Source organism: Colobus angolensis, unplaced genomic scaffold, assembly GCF_000951035.1.
Source record: "Colobus angolensis palliatus isolate OR3802 unplaced genomic scaffold, Cang.pa_1.0 Scaffold59, whole genome shotgun sequence".
NCBI classification, from domain to species: domain Eukaryota; kingdom Metazoa; phylum Chordata; class Mammalia; order Primates; family Cercopithecidae; genus Colobus; species Colobus angolensis.
In genome coordinates, this window is record NW_012119487.1 from 2,932,793 (window position 1) to 2,955,375 (window position 22,583).

The 22,583-nt window shown below is 36.3% G+C and overlaps 1 protein-coding gene across 4 annotated transcripts in view; it reads left to right on the forward strand.

The window, feature by feature from the left end:
• DNM3 (dynamin 3) overlaps positions 1-22,583 on the forward strand; it is a 579,299-nt gene that overhangs the window by 556,259 nt on the left and 457 nt on the right. For 3 of the 4 annotated variants that reach the window (XM_011962305.1, XM_011962306.1, XM_011962307.1), the window contains one exon: positions 12,673-17,615. The exons of the other annotated variant lie outside the window; for it this stretch is intronic. In XM_011962305.1, the coding sequence (XP_011817695.1) occupies positions 12,673-12,742 (70 nt within the window). In that variant the 3' untranslated portion in view covers positions 12,743-17,615. Of the gene's footprint in view, positions 1-12,672; positions 17,616-22,583 lie in introns of those variants that run through there. 4 annotated transcript variants of the gene reach the window in all.

The window sequence follows — 22,583 nt, forward strand, 5'->3', positions numbered from 1 at the left end:
ACTCCTGGGGGCTTCTTCCTTCTTTCTGTGAAAGATTAGAAGCTTTTTTTTTTTTTTTTGAGGCGCAGTCTCTATCACCCAGGCTGGAGTGCAGTGGCGTGATCTCGGCTCACTGCAACCCCTGCCTCCCGGGTTCAAGCGATTCCCCCGCCTCAGCCTCCTGAGTAGCTGGGATTACAGGCATGCACCATTATGTTCAGCTAATTTTTGTATTTTGAGTAGAGATGGGGTTTCACCATGTTGTCCAGGTTGGTCTCGAACTCCTGACCTCAGGTGATCCACCTCACCCTCCCAAAGTGCTAGGATTACAACCATGAGCCACCACACCAGGCCTAGAAGCAAAATTTAAATAACGTTTACCAGAGTTGCTTTAGCCGATAAGAGCCAGGAAATTAAAAATGAAATTGTAAATGCTGCATCTTTCACTCAGATATGTGCCTTAAATGCATACCTCCAGCAATGTAAGAAAAACATTGAGGATTTAGCTGATGGTTTGATGGCTTTTGCCTGCCTGTCATAACTTTATTGCTGCTCAAAGGTAGAATTTTAAAACACTCGACATTGAAATCCTTTAGCTTACTATTGCCAATGTATTGTTAAATGTCTGGGGGAACCTCTGAATCTAAACACATATTTACACCCTTAAGTTGCCAAATTAAATCCATGTGGCTTACCGAACGCTGTTGCCAAAAAACTATTACACTTTTGGTGTAGCCAATATTTTAAACGTGGGGGATGGGAGGGTAGTGTTGAAAGGCATTAGATTTGATAGAATTTACATGTGCATTGATGCCACATTATTTAAGTATTTACATCAAGTTTAGATCCCATGGCAACTCTGACCAAGAAAGAACTCCTACACAAGGCAAAAAGTCTAAAGCCACTAGGTATTTGGGCAGTCTCCTCATGGTACTTTTTGCCCTGTGGCTCCTTTTCAGGCATCACAGCCACACCATAGGCAAAACCACAAATAGCAAATACTCTCATTTCTTGAATTATTTTTTAACTATTCCTATAAGCACTAGGAAATGCCCACTCCTATTTTCTGGTCAAAGTTATCAGCTCATGTGAATCGTAGAAAGAATACATTCCATCCAAGGATCTGAAAATATGTTAAGTCAAAATGGCAAGTAGCAAAATTTGCAGTCACTCATAATCCATAGCAAGGTAGGGTCTTCCTAATTTCAGTTGCTTAGAGACATGTAAAGTTCCAAATGTTCATAAAGTCAACTTTGTCTCCTATTGATTTAAATTAAACATTAGGAATTAATTTAAACATTAGAAAACAGGAAAAGGTATAAGTACTCTTCTTAAATGTGCAAGTTAATATGAAATTTAGAAATAAGCCCCATTCCTTCCCGGCTTCTTTGGTAGAAGGGCTAATGTACCAACTAAGAGAGAGAATAAGCTAAAGGTCTGGATAGCCACAAACTAAATACACCACCACAGGAGAATCCCTAAGCTTCTATGGTAATTTTGAAACTAAGAGAAAAGAAGACAGTATGAGAAGGCATTATGCTGCTTTAAATATGACTTGGGAAATGGTCTTATTTTACAATCAAATATACCACTTGCTTCCATCATGTAAATATTACCAGTATTTGGTTTCAGATTTTCATGAGGCAACATTATCTAAATTTACTGTTGGTCTGTATACTTAAATATATAACATTCATTTGCAGTATTTCATTTATCTCAAAAGATTAGTGTATATCTCATCTAGAATGAGACTTCTTATGAGAATAGGAGATAGGAAAGATTTTTAAAGGCATTTTGCAGTCCAGAGAGTCTGCAATGAAATTATTCCACTCAGAAATCGGTATTTATGTAAGATACATTCTGTACCATGTGTATTTTTTTAAGTTTATTTTAGGATTATCCTCAAAGTCAATTTTAAGAGTGAATGAAATTTTTCCCTCAAGTAAATCTACCCTTAAGTAGTATCATGCTCAAGGGCCTACACCAGAAAGTCTGCCCCACTACTCTCGCTATAATACCATTCACTGAGGAAAAGCTATAAAAACTGAGGAAAATGTCTACTTATTTTTTAAAACAATGAGAATTGCTTTTTGTTTCTCAGTAGTGTTGGAAAATATTTTAATAACTAAAATAATAAAACTTCATGTGAGGCAAATTCCACCTTAATTATTGCCTGTTGGGGTGGAAAAATTAAGGAAACATTAGTAAATGTGTTAACTAGAAAAACCACTGTAGTAATTTCCCGCCAAATACCTGGGTCTAAAGTCAAAATAAAATCTATGCTCTGCATGTGATTTGCATGAAAATAGACTTACAGTTTTAGCTCTAACGATAGTACCACTTAGGACTAAGATGAATGGACCAGAAAAACCCCTGTGATTCATCAGTAGACTATGATTAGCTTACTTCAATGTCCTATAGTTCAGTTTGGAATCTTTAATGAGGGATATTGATAGAATTGCTTGATTCATTTTAGTATTTCAAACACTCTAAATTACTCCATCACTATCTTAATAATTAATGCCTGAAAACTCATACTTACATTGAAAATTGATTTTAAAGCACAACATCTTTGAATAACACATTGAAAGAGTGTTTCTGGTGTTTGCTTAAAACTTTGATGTGTAATTGATTACATCTTATAGATTTCTTTTTTTTTTTTCCTGGTATTTTCCTCTTCCAACTTAGGACTTTTTTGCCATATGTGGCTATTTGATGTATATTGTTCATTCACAACCTTCTAGGTGACTGAAAAACGCATGGAGTTACTCATGCCAATAATTATTGCCACTGAATTGTTCCAAAGTCTCCCTTCCTGCAGAGAAAGAAGTTTCAGTAAAATATTCTAGAGGATTACAAATAATCTTTGCAGTTCAGAAATACTTTCATAGGCTCCATTGCTCTTCACAGTTTTCAGTTAGAATGTTATTTTTGTCATGAAAGTTTGCATTTATATTTCTTGTCTGTGGATTGCTTACCACTTATTAAAATTAAAATGCATTTTAAGGTGAAACATTATGTACCTAGAATACTGAAGGTAGCACTGACCATTGTCTTCAGTTCAGAAAGCAATGTTGAATTGGAAAAGCAAGATTTTAGAATATTCCTTTTTACTGCATTGTCATTGCACCCTTCCTCTATACCGTAGTCCTTCTGATCTCCCTTGTCTCTCAGATGATCCCTACACCCAATTATACAGAACAGTCTTCCTCTGGTTACTTATATCGAACACTTGCCTGCTAGCTGTGTTTGGCAGGCCAGCAGGATGAGGTCATAATCAGAAGAAAATGTTCTGGTTTATTGGCCTCATCCACGTACAACATTATTCAAAACAGTTCTCTGTGGGTGAGAACAGGGTTGCTTTGAGATCCCCTGGTCTAATGTTCTGTAGTAGTGAGGAGGAACAAAACTGTAAACTTTTTTGATCTCTTCTAGAATAATGGTAAGATAAATGATATCTGTTTGGCCCATCCTTTCAGTAATGTTTACAGGCAGTTAGATGTATGTGAAAATGAGAGCCTTTCATTTATAAACATTTTGGCTTTACTCTTTCCCAGTTCAGCCGTCTTCTTAAGTACAGCCTCCATGGTCAGTACAGCAGTGTTTTCCTAAAAGCATATTTTGTGAACAATTTCTCCAGGATGATGGTAGTTTTTGTAAGACAGATGCCTAAAAGACATATGGTTTTCATAGATTTTCCGTCTAGACTAGCTTTATTTAGTGACTTTTGGTCTGAATTGGTCTAGTTAAAGTTCCTGTAGGAGCTTGTATAAAAATTTAAAATGTGGGCATACCATTAAGGTGTAAAACAAAAGTTTGACTTCTTGTTGGCAAGAGATTAAAACGGATTGGTTGAAAATTTCCTTCATGTTAAGTAATTCTGATCATCTTATAGGCCTACTCATCTATTCCGCCCTTACAACACTGTCCAAAATGGAAAGGCTTACCCTAAAAATCCCATAACTGTTAAATTCATATACTCCTCACTGTTCCTGAGTAAATTCTTTGTGTTCCAGTTTATGTGTGTGTGTGTTAGAAAGCCCTAATTCTTTCTGCAGAGTCTTTACATGGCCCAGGGGACATATGATTCTTTACCCTTTTAGCACCAATTTTTACAAACACAGCATTTCTCTCATTTAAAAAAAGCGTCTGACAAGCCACTGAGTAGAAGTGACGGAACCTTTAGGAGTTTCATAGTGCCTTCAACCAACAATGAAAATTCTGTTTTTAAATGCGTTTCAAATTCTTGAGCCAGTGTCAAAGACTCATTTAGAAACAATATGACATGTTCAGAGGAAAAGAATTACATCTAGTCTTGCTCAGAAATCACCCTTTTGCTCCCGCTTTTGTAAGAGCTAATATTGCAGACCAGTCCCATCTTAACTGCATCAGAAAGAGGAGGCTCGTGGAAGGGAGGAAATGTGGGCTGTTCTGTCTCCACGAGTATCATTGCTTGGCTTCCTTGGCTTCTCACGAAGCATTTAATTGGACTTAGTCACATATTTGTTCACTGACATGGCAGCCTGCAAGGCATAATGCCTCTCTGTTTTTCTCTGTTTGCTTTAAAAATTTTTGTTTTTAAAATTTGAGCTCTAAAGCATGTTAGAGCTCCTCCTGCTGGATAGAAAAAAAAAAAAACTGGGATGATTAATAAATGGTAATTCTGTTTCTTCATATTTGTCACCGGGGCAAATAGAAGTGACAGAAGCCTATCATGTGGTGCACTTAAAACTGACCTTTTAATTCATCAAGTATTAAGGTCAGACAGAAAGAAAATGTTGATGCTACACAACTCATCTCTCGGTCTTCAAATTCCTCATGCTCTTTTTTGTTGCTGTTGTTAAAAAAAATAAAAGGAATAGGAAAGGTTATTTTTCTATCAGTATTTCTAGTTACATAGTTACCCCAAGTCACATCCCCATGCTTGAAAGTTTCTTGCTGTCTCTCAGAAAGCGACAAAAAGTTTTTTCCATCTTCCCAAAGCAGAAATGAATTGTACAGTCATATAGAGATTTGAAGTGTTGCCTTTTTCCTCCCTGTCCTTTCTTCTTTTTCCTTCTTCCTCCTGAATTCCTCCTCCTTCTCAGAAGCAGACACTTGCCTCTCCCAGTAGCTAGTTCTCAGCTCCTCCATTCTTGCCTCCTCCTTCCGCTAAATGGTGGCAGTTGGCCTCGGCCTCTCCCTCTCCTGGTACCTGAAGTGGGAGTGACGAGATGGATCAGAAAAAGGCTTACCCCATTCACCATCAGTGGGAGTAGGTTTCTACAGCACATAAGTTTCTGGAGGTCTCTTTAGGAATAAGAGAGAAAGGAGGGGGCATGGAAGGGAGATAGGAAGAAAGGAGGGAAGGAGGGAAGGAGCAGGAAAGGAGAAAAAGAGGGAAGGAAGGAGCAAAGGAAAACAAAATCACTTGTAAATCTCTATAAAACCACTTCCTTTCCCTGCATGCTTTCTCACACTGTATCCCTCTTGCCTTTTGCTGCTCTGTGTTTCTTTGTTTCTTTTAGCTCTTTCCTCCCCCCAGTTTATCTTCTCAACGATATAGTACAAAGGCCAAAATACTTAACAGTTAATCTCGAAAGTAATGCTTTTTAGAAATCATATTTTAATACAACTAAAAATCCTCTGTGTTACCTGTCTCATGACTTTATGAGGACTTGGGACAAAGGAAGTCATTTGGTATTTGTGATAAAGAATAAGACAACCCTTGATTTCTCAAACTTCAGTACTTTCTGGCTTTCTTTCCTTTGCACATACCTTTTCTGTTCCTGGAATGCTAGTCCCCTTAACTTTCTCTGCTTTCTGGAAGTCCTTCCAACCTCTCATCCTCCTTCCAACTCTAAGCTAGGACTCCAGGTGTTTCTGAAACTCCCGAAGCAACTATTTTATCATAATCCTACTGTGGTCATGTTAACTTGTCTCTCTCCATCTCAACAAGAAACTTCTTCTGGGCAGTGACTGTCTTTATTTCTGTCTCCACCTCTTAACACAGTACCTAGCACATAAGTAGGGCTTACTGAGGGGATGAAGGAATGTAAAAGGAATTGATTTGCAAGCCTCAATCAAAATTTATTTTGGAACAAGCCCGATACTTATTTTAAAAACCAATTTAAACACACTTTCTTGTTCTATTATATTGAAAAAGCTTGCCTGGGTGAATGTTGTAAAATTCTTTCTACAAATCATAAACCTGAGCAGAGTTAATGCGGGTAAATCATCCTTTAAGATGCTTTTTTGCCGCAACCACAGAAGTGGTTATATTAGGCACCGTACCTATGGGTGAGATCCAAGTCAGATATGTAGGACAATGTAATGAAAGTGTGACAAAGCAGATTATATTACCATTTATTTCAGGCTAATTTATACAGGATATTACCTTCATCAAAAAATTGTATGTTTGTATCATCAAAAAATTGTGAACTATTTTTCTCCCTATGTTCTGATTTCAAATTCCATGAATTGATTCATATTTTCCCAATGACATACATTATAAAATCATGGGTTCATTTTCACAGGGGAAAGAAATGCTGGCTCTAATACACAGCAATAATCATATTAGAGAATTCCTTAAATCCTTTAAGTGGGCTCCAAGTTCTGTGTTCTTTCCAGCATCTACTGTAAACTATTCTTGTATAGTATTGGCTCATTCTGTTACTAAAGCCAAACATTCCAAAAATATGCTGAATAGCACCCTGTAGTATTTCTTACAGTAAATTATAAAATATTATCTTCCATGTGGACAAAATCATGACTGTTACAGCATTTTTCTGACTTTAGCCTCATACCTTCTAGATATGTAAAACCCATTTGTTAAATAAATGCCCAAAATAAGAAGTAGAATGCAAATACATTGCTGAAATTTAAAATACAATGTCCCCAAATTTGTTCTCTTAGAGTAGACATTCACAAGAAGAAGTAGGGGTCCTTCATCATAGCTGCCTTCCATTTTACCTAGAGGTGTGCTCCGACCCAATTTATCTTTGGGCCCATTCACACTCATTGATCTACCACTTGGGACACTGCCCTCAGCAGGTGCTATGGAAAGCTGCAAGAGGTGTAGGAGTAATCTCGGTTCATAGAAGGTTTTGAATATTGTTCAGATGATAAGATATGCATGTACACCTAAAACTTAAAAAAAAAAAAAAGATGCAAGCATTAAATGATTCAAGAGGGTCATTGAGAAGTAAAGCATTTCAATTTCTAAAAACACAGAAAATGGTTTTTGTAGATAAAACCCTTCATTTTTTAAATCATAAATAAGTTAAAAAATGGTAGGCAAGTTGATATCAGATTCTAGTGGCCCTAGGAAATTTGGGATATATAACTCTCCCTTGATCCTAGATGTATGTAAACTGAATTTTGAGAGTTATATTTTAAACTTTCAATTATAATTTATAAGTAAAACTTGCAGTGTAAAAGAAGCTATTGCATATCCTTTTAATGCAAATAACTGCCCTTTTAAGCAGATATCTTCTCTAAAAATGTCAGTCTTCATATATCTTTTTGAAGCCTTTCTTTTAATTTGGGTCCACCTAACTAATTGTGTTGGACTTCAATCCTACCCTCTCCAAAGATTAGAATTTGGAATGCACATTTAGAGATGCTTACTTTCTATTTATTTTCATAAGCAAATACAAGCTTCCCTAAGCAAGTAGTAGTTATTCTTCTGGTAATGACTAACAACAACAACAACAAGAAACACTATAGTACAGTATCTTGGTCTTTACAACATAAGGCTAAAACTGCTTTCACCCATGCTTAAATCTAATTCCCAAAGGTATCAAAGTGTTTCTACAATATTTCTTCATCCTTCTTAAGATTTTCCAGCACTTTCTCTTTTTGTTTTTACTTTACCTGGCAAGTAAATTGAATTGCTAATAAAGCGAAGTAAAAATCTTTTTTTTACTGAGCAGTGGTTTCAAAGCATAATCCCAGGACCAGCAGCGTCTGGGAACTTGTTAGAAATATCCTACCCCATTGGCACCCAGCAACCTGTGTTTTAACAAGGCTTCCAGGGAATTCTGATGCAAGGTCCAATTTGAGAACCATTGCCTAGAGCATATCAATCTAACTGCCCAATAGAAAGAATTCTGCACTAGAAGTCATGAGATCTTAGTGCAAGCATAGGAACGGAAGAAGACTGAGCTCCATAGGCCCATTCTGGCTTACACATTTACCAGTCAGATAATTCCTGCTTCCCATCCTAAGGAGAAATAAGGGCAGGGACAGAAAGACCAATCCATTTCACAAATCAGTATTATGCTAGCTGGAGGCAAGAAGCTAGAGGAAAGGTGGTTTTCACACCCACCCCACAAACTGATACACCAAAGCAGTTTGCCCTATTGAGGTCTCCCTTAACTCCTGTTAAAATGGCCCTCTTATCATGAACACTCAGGACCAGCTAATCCAAAGAAGAGCAGATGAAATTTTAGTTCTTCTATTCTTAAAAGACAATAAAATAAGGCAAGAAAACAATGATGCATTCTTCTCTCTTATCGGTAAAGCCAGTTTCTCCCCCACAATGCCACCCACCCTGCATGAGCATTTGACTTTCTTACAAAATTTGTCATTGTCCACAGTACTGCAAACAGTCCGTCCCTGCAGCTACAAATACAACTTCAAGTATTACATCTTTCCCTTTGATTTGAAAGAAGAAATTTGGCTCTTCTATGTAACCATAAACCGCCCACATACAACACAGTGTTTCAATAAATACTAAGTGATACAAGATGCTCCATTTCAATATAATGCCTTACTTAACGAAGCTCATCACTAAACAAAGCAACTGAGGAAAATTTAGTACAAAACAATAACTTTGCTTTCCCCAAAACAAACTGTCTTGTGAGGTGAATGTCTTTGGAAACTCTTTGAATGGTTAGAAGCTGGACCAATGAAATGAACTTTAACAGTAAACTTTAAATGTTTTCTGGTGTTGAAGTTGGCAAACATCTTAGCATTGCATATTAAGAAAATTCACCCTGAATTGCTTTCTAGTAGAGTTGTATGTACAGATTTTTGTTGTTATTGTTTTAGAAAAAAAATAAATAAAATGCTTATTTCTTCTACAAGGGTTAGTGAGGAGCTCTTTAGGATTTTTAATTACTAAGTACATATATGGGTTCCTTTAACTGAAACTAGGCATATTTCCAAGATATCATAGTTACTTTGAGAGAACATGAACATTTTATCTTTTATTCTTTTAATTATTAATTCACCATCTAGCTATGCAGTGACTATTGAATGCATGTCCCTAGGGACATCCTTAAAGAGCTCATAATGAATAAGCTATCCTGATTGAATGATTGATTTGGGAAAAAAACAATACTATGAACCACAGGCCATGCTAAGTTATGGGATATGGTAGTGAATAAGACTAACAATAGACCTGGCACATAGCAGAACCATATGTTCTCCTCATCTCCTGTCCTGACTTCTTTCTGCAACTGCCTACTACTATTGTCCTCTTGTCCCAGCCACATGGTCCAAGGATTAAAGCAGATATTAATGAGAATTGACTGTGCCATAAGAGTACTTAAGTCTTTCTATTCTCTATCCACACCATTGAATTCTTCCCTGCAGTCGCCATCATTTAAGTTCCAGTTTCACTCATTATAGACCTACATTCCCTTACTTCCAAGTTTTATATGCAGCAGTTACAATCATGTTTGCCATTACTTTGACCACATTATTGTATTTTCAGACTTCCCAGAATGTATTCTCAGACTCCGAATTATAAAATTTTGCCCCATTTTTCCACTTAAAATGGAGTACTATAACAAAGCTACTTGCATATTTGTTTTATTCCACTCATCTTCCATTCTGAATAGATGCTGAGCTCTTTAAAGTCATGTAGCATGAGGCAGTCCACATATTAGATGCTCAATAAATAATCTCTGCAATATATAACTGGAAGTCCTGACATAGATCATCTAGTCTGATTGCACAATTTGGCAACTGGAGCTAGAATCCACATTTTCTAACTTCTGATCCAGGACTCTTTCTATGTAAACATAGTACCCCAAACATAAGCTTCTGACAAATGCCTTAAAAGTGTAGCATCCTTGGCCTCACTAGACCTATTCACCTTGATCTAGCCTAAACTCTAGCCTAGTTAAACATCTTGTTTAGGCACTTTTCAGTCATTTCTTTATTTGTCCATTATTCAACAAATACTTAACCACTGCCTTCTAATCACATTGCACCAAATGCTGAATATATATAATAAATGCAAAATATGTGGTCTCTTTTCTCAAGGAATTTTGAATCTATTTGGGGGGCACTGGTAATAATCTAGTAAATAAATACATAATCAAAAGCAGGGTTACTTGCTATGAGAGACACAAACATGAAGTAATAGAGGAAGGCAGAGGAAGTGGGGAAAACTATGGGATGGTCCAGAAGGACTGAGGAATGACAGTTAAGCCAAGAACAAAAGCATCAAAAGAGAAGTCAGTTTCATTCCTTTCTCTCTTGGCTACAAGCCTTGATACAAGCTATCACATATTCATGAAACGATTTCCAATCCATCATGCCATGCTGTATCCTAATTCTCACTGAATTTGTAGTCTAAAATCAACTTTTTATTTAATGAAATCCCCTAATTAATTCCATTATCGAAACTTCTGGTAGAATTTTCCTCCTTAAAGTTCAAATTCTGGCCATTTCTCTCCTCCCACCAGCCAACTGGTTAATTGCTAAGAATACATTTCCATAGGTTACATGATTATTTGTCAAATTCCCTGAGGGCAGGGGCTTATTATTTGGTATTTATTCCAAATATCTACTAAAGAACTGAGCAGTCAGATACTTTAGAGTCACCAAGGATATCAATCCTACATGTCACTTTTTTTTTTTTTTTTTTTGCTATGGCCATGATTTACCCACAAATATCCTTGTATTTATAAGACCAATGGATATCACAAGCATTCATTAGTTATTTCTTGATTCTAGGAGGAACTTTCATTCATTCAGTTATCAAACATTCAGTGACTGAATGACAAGCAGTGAACTAGATACTGCAGTTACATGAAGATGATTAAGACACAGCTCATTTCTAATCAGTGAAGATAACATATAAGCCTAATTAGAGTTCAGTGTGATGACTAATAATAGAGATTTGTTGAGATACTATACGAACAACTGTATCAGGAGAGGAGAACGCAGGTCAGAGAAGACTTCACTGAAGTAAGTCCTGAATGATTAATTAGTAGTCTCAGAAGATGACCAAAATGACATTGAGAATGTAATTACATGTATGAAACAAGTTAAGTGGGTGTGACCTGTGGCCTTCAGAAACTTCATATCAAAGACGAAAATTATGCAGATTCAAGATTCAGGATATAAGTTAAACATATATGGCCATTTTAAATGAAAAGGCTGGGTACCATGGCTCACACCTGTAATTCCAGTGCTTTGCCCCTCCCTAAAGAAAGATTTCCTTTAAAGCCTCTTAAACATTTTTCAAGTGCATGAGGTAAAAGGAACTCTACTAATATCTATGAGTTTGTGCCTAAATAGTTAATGTTTTCACCATTAATCAACAATATCTCTTCTGCTTTGATTTTTCCTTGACCGTGTAATTTAATTTTATAGTTCCATGATTTCTCATCAACATTTCATAATTGCTTTCTTATATTTTTCTAACTTTACTTCTTCATACCTGAGAAAGGACATTCAATTTGATCAATTTAGAGTTTCTAATACAGAAGAAAATTTTATGACTATAATTCCAGAAGGAGTCTTTCTGAAAAAATCAGTTGCAGAGTTTTATCAAAAAGAAACGTTTCAATTTACAGACTTTGTCAAATTTGTGGGGATATAAAATGACTACCCAAGATACCATATGTGAAGTCAAGTACACAAATACACTAAAAAACTTATTAATATATTGAGTAAATAAATGTAGAAGCTTGAGGAATAAATAATATAATAATAAGTAATAAATAATATTACTTAGTAATGTTGAGACTCTCAAATACAGTAATATTTCATTATCTCAAGTGTGTTTGCTCAGTAAACTCAGCTACCAGAAACATCACTGCCAACTAGAAAGTGAGTAATACTACTGTTACTAATACTAAAACCTTTAAGACCCAAAATAGGAACTAGAGCTCCTGCAATTTAAACAGGCACTCACACTAAGCCTATTTACACTTGCTACAGAGAACTCTAAAGCCTTGCTTTTCTGATTTTTAGTGCTCTGCAAATTACAAGTATAATATAGAACAAACTGGAGAAAGTTATAAAGGCAATGAGAAGTGATAATTAATATCCTGAAAGAAAGAAAAAAAGAGGAAAATTATATGTGAGAAATAAAAATTCAAAAACCATCATTGTCTGAAACAATATACTTTATTAGTTCCTGAGTTCATTCTATGTAATTATTATATTATATTGGCTAAGATATGTGCAGTATGTTTCAGATGGCTTTCAAATAGTTTCATATTTCTATTAGTATTGGAAGGAATGACTTCAGTTTTGAGAAAGATTTGCATATGAAAAAATACGTAATTTTCATTAAAACTACTAGATAAATGAAAGATGACAATGTTAAAATCATTACAGATCGTAACCACTTCTGCTGGCCTGTATGTGCATGAGCATGTGTGTAATGGCTCTTTCTCAGTGTCCTTGGAACAATGTTCTACTAGATATTCTACTTGTTTCTTTACCTTTCTCTTTCTCTCTTTCTAGCCGGAGACCACCCCCATCACCAACTCGTCCCACTATAATCCGCCCACTAGAATCCTCCCTGTTAGACTAAATGAAGTGTCTGGCATGGCAATTAATCACTAATGAATTATGCGAAAGCAACATATTTGATAACCATTGCAGTAAATCATGAGTAGTCGCATGTGTGGACATCAGTAGGCAAGTAACCAGTTTTACTAATGCATTCATCACTCATCTTCATTGCTCATGGTACGTCAAATCTTTGGGGTTTGACTCGAAAACTGCTGACCTTTAGCGGCTTTATATGTTGTGCTGACCAAGGTAGGTTTGTATAGCAGCCCTATACTTTGGGGATCATTTGCCTACCATGGCATATATTTGAAATTGCTTTGGACAAGTTTTCTAGGCTATCTACCAGGTAGCTCATTAAATATAATTATTCAAATATGAGATAGTGGGCTTAGACCTAAGCCATACATATTTCTTTTCCCACATTCTGTTTAGGATGAGAGTAATTCTGTTGTCTACCTTGAATGCTACTACCTACTCCATAATTGCCTATTTAGCTCCTCTTTTCTTCCTTTTTATGTCATAAGACTGCTAGGAAGTGATTTTTTTAAAATTAGGACTCCTTAAGAATAAACTTTTCCAGAAGCACGAGGTAGTTTGCAAAGGAAAAGTCTGCACTATTTGCTCTGAAGAGCTTCTCCTCATTCCAATGTGTTTTGCTTCATGCTAGAAGCATATGCAACAGTGAATAAAAGCTTCTTTTTTTGTTAATCAGTCAATAAATTTGGCTAATTAGTTTCAGAGTTCAAGGAAGAAGCAAAATATCACATCTCTAGAAGTGTCGGGAAAAATGTAATTTTTTTCTTTACTTATATTAACCTCATGGTGGGTTATATTGAAGGCTGACATGGATAATGTTTACTTTTCTATTTGCTCTAATTTTTGGCATAGCTAACTACACTTTGATACTAACTCCAGTTTTACTACTATTATTTTGGTTGGAGAAAAAAAAATAACTCTTTACATGCTAATTTGTAATCCTGATATGTAAGAATTTATCCTACCTTTGAAACAGGTTCAGTGTAACTTTGTATCCATTATAGTAGGCTTTCTTAATAAATCTTGAGGCTATAGGATAATCACATTATAAAATGGTTCCTGAAATGAAGTCAGTAGAAGATGACATGGGATAAGAGCAGAGCTCACACTTTTACAGTTGTAGTATTTCAAAGTCCCTATCCAGGTCACTCCAGAAAAGGGTATTGAAACATTGAAATCTAAAGCAAATTTGCAATTTCTTAAGATTTCTAAAATTTACCAGAACAGTTTAGCATGGGGGTTAATAGTTCAGTATTGAGGCTAAGTTTTGGACTACCTAGGACCAGATGATTCACATGTAGGAAACAGCCAGAAGCCAACTGGAATTTTTGTGTGCTAACTGTTCCCAGACAGCAGAGCAAGTATTCACTGAGTAGGGGTGTCCCATGACACTATTTCATATTCTACAGAAGTAAATCAGGTTTCACTAACTGAAATGTCTCCCTTTGAAAGTAGCAAACATGATTTGTATGTTAACTTAACTTTCATTTCCTGTGTAGTTTATACCCAGAGCAGATACTCATAAAGTATAAAGTAAAAACTTTTAACCATTATTAAAAAGAGAACTTGCCGTGTTGAGTGGTGTTGTATTGACCTTCTTCTAAAGGCTTACAGCTAGCCCATTTATAATTGGTAAAAATCACAAAATACAAGATTTACCTAAAGGTCATTTCAACTTTTAAGGTTACAAGTGATTGTATAAAAACATCACAATCCTAAATCCTCTCGTATCTCACCCCAAACCTCAAACTGGGGAAAACAAGTTAACTCTTTGTGAATGGAACCAATGTGCGAGATACATATTGCATTTTAAAAATAGTGTCTCAGCTAAATGGAAAAAATGTTAAGCAAACATCCATAGTAAAACAAATAATCTTCAGTGAGATATTTTTATAAAACTTCTTGTTTTTAGGATTCCCTTTGCTTCTTCCTTTGAATTCTCTAAAATAGGCAGCTAACAGATTATATACTTCAGGGTTTGGCTTTGTGCTAAATGTGGTTTTGTGTTTTGCTGTATTTCAAAATTTTCCTTCTGTTAAAGGAAAATATTGTGAATAACCACTGGTGTGTTCTTAGATCAGCACAAACCATGTCAAAAAAAAAAATTGGAGATTTTTTTTTCCAATTTTCCTTCCACTGATCTTAGGCGGTAATAAACAATGGCATTTGTCATCTTTGGCATTTGCTTTTAGATTATAGTCCCACAGTTGCACTGCCCCAATTGTCTACCTTTGTGGGTACATTTTTGTTCTTTACTCCTAAGTTATTTCTAATAGAACCCAGCCTACCCTAGAATTTCAGCAGTGACACTGGAGAATTTTAATTGCTGCAGTGCTATGTCATATTATTAGTATGAATCTCATTTCCCAAAGGGTTTGTATTCTGCTAAAAGGAGATGCCAATGTTGAATGAAGTCTGAAACTCTAGGATGTGCATAGGTTGAGGTGCAGCATGCACACCAGGCCTTAAGATGGGAATGTAGCTTAATGAGCTTTCTGTTTCCCATATCATTTCTAATCTTTTGTGTAATTTCCTCTTAACTGATTGCTCTGATATTGTAAACACAATAGATGTAGCTCCATCATGTCTAGCATAATTTAAAAAATCAGTGTTTTTAGGATTTGGGAAAATAAACTATAAATGTTTATTTGATAGGTAAATATAGTTTTATTGCCACATGCTAAATCTTGCATGCATAATGACTAATTAAAATAACCATTTACTCAATTATGGACAGATTATTGAAATAGTATTGATTCAGAACAAGTATATTGCATTTCTAAAAAAAATCTACCAAGGTTACTCGTCTGAATATTGCTTTTAGCTGTGTTTTATAACATAGACGAGGAGTCGGGTCTGTTTATTAGCAAATTTCCTATTTGTTCTAATACAAACTCACTTTATTCTAAAGTATATTAATGAAACCAGTTCCTGTGATGTAACTATAAGCCTTCTGGACTTACAAGTAAAAAGTGGTCACATAGATTAATTTTGTGACTTTTTAGTATAGACTTCGTAGCCATAATTCTCAAATATGAAATGGGACCTAATACCAGTATGTGATACACATTGATGTTTTCTGTGTACAAACACATTTTCTATGCATGTGTCTCTGTGTATATGATATGGACCTAGTAAATATGTTTCTGTAAGTATGTGTATTTTATGTCCATTTGAGTAGGTAGGTTTAAAAATACTCGTTAAAATGCCACAAGCATGAGTGTGATTGTACGTGCATTGCGTGTATATATATAAATATATGTATATGTATGGTTGTAAATATCTATGTATACATGTACTTAGTATGTGTAGTATCAGATATTTTTTAAACTGTGATAATACAACAGATAGCTTAGGATGATCTGCCATAACACGTGGTAACAATGGTTTGTTTCTCATAACATATATGAGGGATACAACATTTTCTAACTCCAGGTTGTTGTCATTTTGAGAGGTATAAAGCTCATAATTACCATGGCAACATGGTTATGTCCATAGACATTTGTATCTGAATCCACAGCACTTCTATCTAAGAAGGAATTACCTTTGACAATATTTTTGGGGAACAAGTAAAATCTGGAGACCTATCTTTAAGATCTCTAATTGGAATTATAAATTATTTTTGGGTTGCTGAGCTGAATCTTAAAAAGCTAAGTTGATATACATAGTCATTTTTCCTCTGTGGTAGAAGTAAAAAAAATAAAGGGACACAGCAACATTAAAGTAGTGGATTTTTCTGAGTAAATTTGCTGAAAATATAAGGGAGAAGCTCTCTAATACCTTGAAGGTAGGTCATCCCCTTTTTCAGGTAAACATTTTTCATTTGGCAAATGGCATAATTATTTGAAAGTAACAGGAATCTCCTCAGAATGAAGAATAAAGCCTAATAGGTCTCTAACTGTTGAACTCATGAAAGAAGATAGTGTATGAGTCTGAAGCCACGAGTTTTGTATCATTTCAATTAGAAGACTACTAGCTGTGAGCTCAGAGTTTAATGTAAATGAATCTAGATGATTTTGGAGAAATGATTATTAGTTCACCAGATCACTCATTATACGTTCTAAAAAGCTCAAATGTGTCTTCTAGATACTCTTACTCATCCTATCTAATTGGTATGTTTAAAATTATGTGGTGCTGTGTAGGTGAAACTTTAAGAATATTTTTGAAGCATATGTAATATATGCATTGCTATTTGTGTATGTGTGTCTTTGTATATATGTAAGAGTGTGTATATGTGTGAGAGCAAGAGAGAGGAAACTCAATGAGGAGTGCTTGTCTTAAGACCTGTTCATACTGGTATATTGGTGAGACGTCTCACCTCTGTTTGGAAGTTTCACACATGGCTTAGCTCAAGTCATTAATCTCTTTTTAATTTTTACTCTTGAATTCCTTAAACTTTGCTCATTGTGAAATGTTTTAAAATTATGACAAAAATTACTGTAACCTCTTGCCTTGTCTGCTACCAGTTTGTTAAAAATTATTCCCCCCAACCAGTAATTCCACCACTATTACTTGATTTGTGTTTTATTTCCTATGTAACAGCCTTTGTTTTGCTTGCTTGTCTAATTTTACTTTCCCTTTTTTGGGTCAAATTTTTCTTTTGCTTTTTTTGAAGAAGGAATATACAGAAGCAAAATCTTGTCTTCTCTGTTGATTCTTTAATTAACATGAGCCGGATACTTTCCACTGTCTTCTTGGCACTTTCAGGATTTCTTAATGCTGATATATGGACTCTTAGAATGGAATTTTTGAAGAAAAAGCTCAAAGACTGTATCATTCTTGAAGGTCACATGTATCTATTGTGAAAATGTGAAGCTGTATTTCTGAAGCTGAAATAAATTATAACATTTGAAGGACCCCTTTTCCTCATTCTTGTATATATTTGAATCATGGCTATGCATTTCGGTAATACCTGAAACTTCTAAATACTCATAGCTCTTTTGATTAAAACTCTGTCCCAGAGTTAACAAAGTAAAGAATGATAGCATTTTGTGTTTCTGTCATTAACTTGAAGAAAGATGGGATTGTTAAAGGGAACAAATTGGATAAATCAAAGGCAGGAGAGTGGGAGACATCGTGTTTCTGATTTGATGTCATTATTGGAATAGATGGAAGAACACAAACCTTAGCGGGAGGGTATGATGTGACAGTTGCCAAGAAGCACCATGACATTTTGCTGTTGAAAATGAAGCATTTGTTTTAAAAGTTCTGGGAAGTGGAAGGAGGAAAGACGGTGTGCCCAAATGTTAGGCCCACAGTAGGCATTTCTTATAGCAAATATTTGAGTGTCTGACCCAACAATTAGCCTCTGTTATTTGTTCACTGGGCATAGAGGAGAATTTGCCGAGTCTCGGTCTGTCGCCCAGGCTGGAGTGCAGTGGGGCGATCTCGGCTCACTGCAAGCTCCGCCTCCCTCGTTCACGCCATTCTCCTGCCTCAGCCTCCCAGTAGCTGGGACTACAGGCGCCTGTCACCACGCCCAGCTAATTTTTTGTATTTTTAGTAGAGAGGGGGCTTCACCTTGTTAGCCAGAATGGTCTCGATCTCTTGACCTCATGATCCGCCCACCTCGGCCTCCCAAAGTGCTGGGATTTAGGCGTGAGTCACCGCGCCCGGTCCAGTTTCCCCAGTTTTAAGAGAATGTATTCAGAAAATGAAAGAATGACACAACTTTGTCCTGATTTTGAGTTTCCAGAGAATAGAGGAAGACTGTCTATTACAAGAGTTTTGATGACAAGTCCCTTATCAATTGACATATTCCCAGAGTGTGCCATCTAAATGCAGAAGACAAAAGGGGATAGGAGGAGAGAGATGTTGGTTTATTTTCTTTCTGTGATCAGGGCATGCTCATTGTGAAAAAATGAACTGGACAGATTGTTGTGTTAATTTACTGTTTCCTGTGGAATTTCTTTCTCATATCTATACATCTTCCATGAGTGGAACATCTATACCTTCAAAGGAAGCTTCTTACTGGAAGAAAGACTCTGGATGAGAATCATGCTGTGTACTTGTGTTCTGTTTGTTTGTTTTAACTGCATGATTTTGAAGTATGTTAATAATATATTCAGAATAGTTTCTAAAGGTAATTTCCAAAAACGAACAAACTTATTGTAGCTATTTGACAATTTTTCATTTGTGTTTTAAATAGCTCTGGCAATGGTGTAAACATATGCTCAATCTGTTTCCAAGATTTTTGTTTTTCTGATGGAACCTTTAAATTTCATATTGAGAAACATGTTTGGTATTTGGGTTAGATTGACCTCATACTTTGCTTCTAAGCACTTCAACCCACACCTGGCATAGCCACTTTTCAGACCTGTTACTAATGTTCTTTTACATTTTGGCAGCCTAATAATTAGAATACATACAAGAGATATTGGCTAAAACTAAAACCTTAATTCAAAATTTCTCAAAGTGCATTCCATGAGATCTTAATAAGTTTTACATACACATACACCAAGCATTTTTTGGCCAAATATGCTTGAGAAATAATGACTAAAAATCAAATGTTTCTTTACTGAAAGACTTCACAGAAGCCTTAAAATCAGACTGCATTGTGACTCTCCAAGAAAAGAGTAATGTTTACATATTTCTCAGACTCATTTGACCATAGAACATCTTACACAACTAGTGTCCTGAGGCACATGCCTTAGGAAACTGCTTCAGTGGCTTTAAGCCAGAGGAAAAGCCATCGAGTGTGATTTCCTCAGTACAGACTCTCACTAACAAAAAGTTGGATGATAAAATCAAATGTACTACTCAGGAGGCTGAGGCAAGAGGATCAGTTCACCCAGGAGTTTGAGACCAGATTGGCAACACAGCAAGACCTCATCTCTTAAAAAAAAAAAAAAAAAAAGTTTATTTAGCTGGACATAGTGGCTCATGCCTGTAGTTCCAGCTACCAGGGAGGCTGAGGCAGGAGGATCACTTGAGCCCAGGAGTTTGAGACTGCAGTGAGCTGTGATTATGCCACTGCACTCCGGCCTGAGGAGCAGAATGGGACCCCACCATCTCTTAAAAAAGAAAAAGACCAAATGTAAGAGCAACAAGAGCTCTCAACTAAGGGTAATACATCTGGAGCTCTGGTACTTTGTCAAAGCAGTATCTGACTCTTAAGGAGGAAAGTCACATTGGAACAGGTGGCACAAAAGCAGTTTAGAGGCATACATGCATTCAGTCTTAATGACAGACTGACGTAGGATTCAGATAATTTTATACCTTACCTTTTCTCTCTGACTCTCCAAAAAAGAGATTCTTTAAATTACTTCCATGATATTATTGTGAAGGAAGGGATCCAGGTTGATTTAAGATTAATCATCAGAGAAGAATATTGAAGAATACCTATTCCTATTGCCTTTTTTTTTTTTTTTTTTTTGACAGAGTCTTGCTCTGTTGCCCAGGCTGCAATGCAGTTGTATGATCTTGGCTCACTGCAACCTCCGCCTCCCAAGTTCAAGTGATTATCATGCCTCAGCCTCCCCGGTAGCTAGGATTACAGGCACGTGCCACCATGCCCGGCTAATTTTTGCATTTTTAGTAGAGATGGCATTTCACCACGTTGGCCAGGCTGGTCTCGAACTCCTGACCTCAAGTGATCCGCCCACCTCAGCTTCCAAAAGTGTTGGGATTACAGGCATGAGCCACTGCACCTGTCCTTTATTGTGAGATTTTAACAGAAAAGAAAAAAGCTATAAGAAAGACTTCCTCAGAGATCTTGCCAGAGGAATGTCACCATAAGACCAAATTGCATCATTGACATAAAGCCAAAAAAAAGTGGGTAATTCATCTTTCTTGTTAATAATTGAGCGTTTTATATATAAATTACACCCATGTTCCAGATACAGCTTTTCCAAACTCCTTTGCCTGTTTTGGCCAAAACATTCTGCTTTGAAGTTATTTTTCAAAATGCTTAAGAAAATATAACCTAAAATTATAGTCTTGATTAGGTAAATTTGCTTATATGTTGAATACTAGGATGGTGAGCTTAAGAATTTGTTAGCAACTCAGTATTCCAATTTTGTACTGCAACTTTCACATGGGAGTGGCAATTGTATGAGGTACCTTTGTAGCTCTACATGTAAAAAGTCCAAATATTTGCATCACTTGCCTTTAAACATTTCGGCACTGTATAAGTAATATAAAAATTATGCAAAAGAAAGAGCAAAAACCCCAACTGCCCATATCTTCAATAGAGCTAATTTTGACCCAGTAAATGGTATCATCATCAACAATGCTTTTTCAGCAATGAAAGGAAGGGTAGATACAGTAAAGTGAGGATGAAAAGAAAAAACTGTCTGAGGATATAAATGTCACCGTGATGTTTCAAGCAAACAGTCTAGCTGTCAGTGGAATATATTCCAAGACATAAAGTTTCTGATCCTGTTTCTGGATCAGAACACCAAACTAGCTCAAACAGGAAAGTGTTTTGGCATATGCTAACAGAATGTCGCTTCAGCACTGTGGACTTGCTGTTCAGTTTAATGGCCCACCTCCCCACCCTGCTGAGGTAATTAAAGTGTTCTAAAGCCCCTTCAGAACTCAAAAATAGTTTCTGTTTTCTGGGCAGGTGATAAATCTCATTGAGCTCGACAGAAATTTAATTACACTTTCTTCATGAAAACACCAGGGATACCCATTACCTGGATCTCTAAAGCTAAAGCCTTGGAGACCCCCTAGCCCCCGCCCCAGCCCTGAAGTTGAAAGGTTAGGTACCAATAACAAGTTCTCCATCATTTAAATGGATGGGAGGCCTCTTTAGTGTAGTCAGCTTAAACTGGACTGAAGAAAAATTGATTTTGGACTTTGGGGAAGGTAAGATCATTTTTTACCCCTGCCCAGAAATAGACCAGTCAGTTTGGCTCCACTGACATCTCACAGAAAATGAAAAAGAAGTTTTTCTATTTTTGTTTTTGTTTTTGTTTTTTTATAGACTTCATTGCTCCACTCACTGAAGTGTAACAAGAATAAGATGGATGAGTATGTTATTGAACACCTAGATAAGAAGTCAAAGAGAGGAGGGTCTTGAGATAACCTCACTATTCTACAGCTTGCTATAATGTTGAGTTCATTAATGGTTTGGTTAGAAAGGGGAAATTAAAGTGTAGACTTCTGCCAGAAACCAGAGGGAAAGCTTTATTTGGCCTGCTGTTTTCCTACTTACAAAGCTGTTCATTGCAATGTAGCGTTTACTGTATTTTCTCTAGCTGCAAATCATCTCCCTGTTGAACACAAGAAAGGCTAATGGCAAATGAAGCACAACTTGGACCCTCATTTCATTATCCATAGGTCTGATGAAATGCAAGCCAGCCTAGGGAAACGGAGAAAGATCTGGCAGACCAGATTTCATTTACCCTTGGCCCACTTCAGAATAAATCAGAATTACGGTTATACCTAGCACTTAGACAGAGGGAAATCCTAGAAAATCCTGGGGTCACCATGGGCCAGACCTAGCCTCCTGGTTTCCCTAGGCCTGAATCCAGGCTATTACACACCAGGACTACTCACCTGGAGCAAATTCTTATTTACAAACCCTTTTTTTCTGAGATCAACCTCTGGCATTCTCTGCATTGTGATTACATTGCTCATTTGATCCCTTGACACCTTCTAATTTAACTCACTTAAAAAAAAAAATTCACCTGCCATTGGCTATGTCAACTCCCTCTCCCCCATGGAGATTTCACAACATTCATTGAAATCTTTGGAAATAACTGAGTGTCCTAAAATCAGGATTGAGAATCAAATATGCAAGTTATAAAGGTATTTGGCTTGGGGACTAGTCCCAGTTCTCCTGAATAAGAGTGCATGGATTTATCATTCCATGGTCC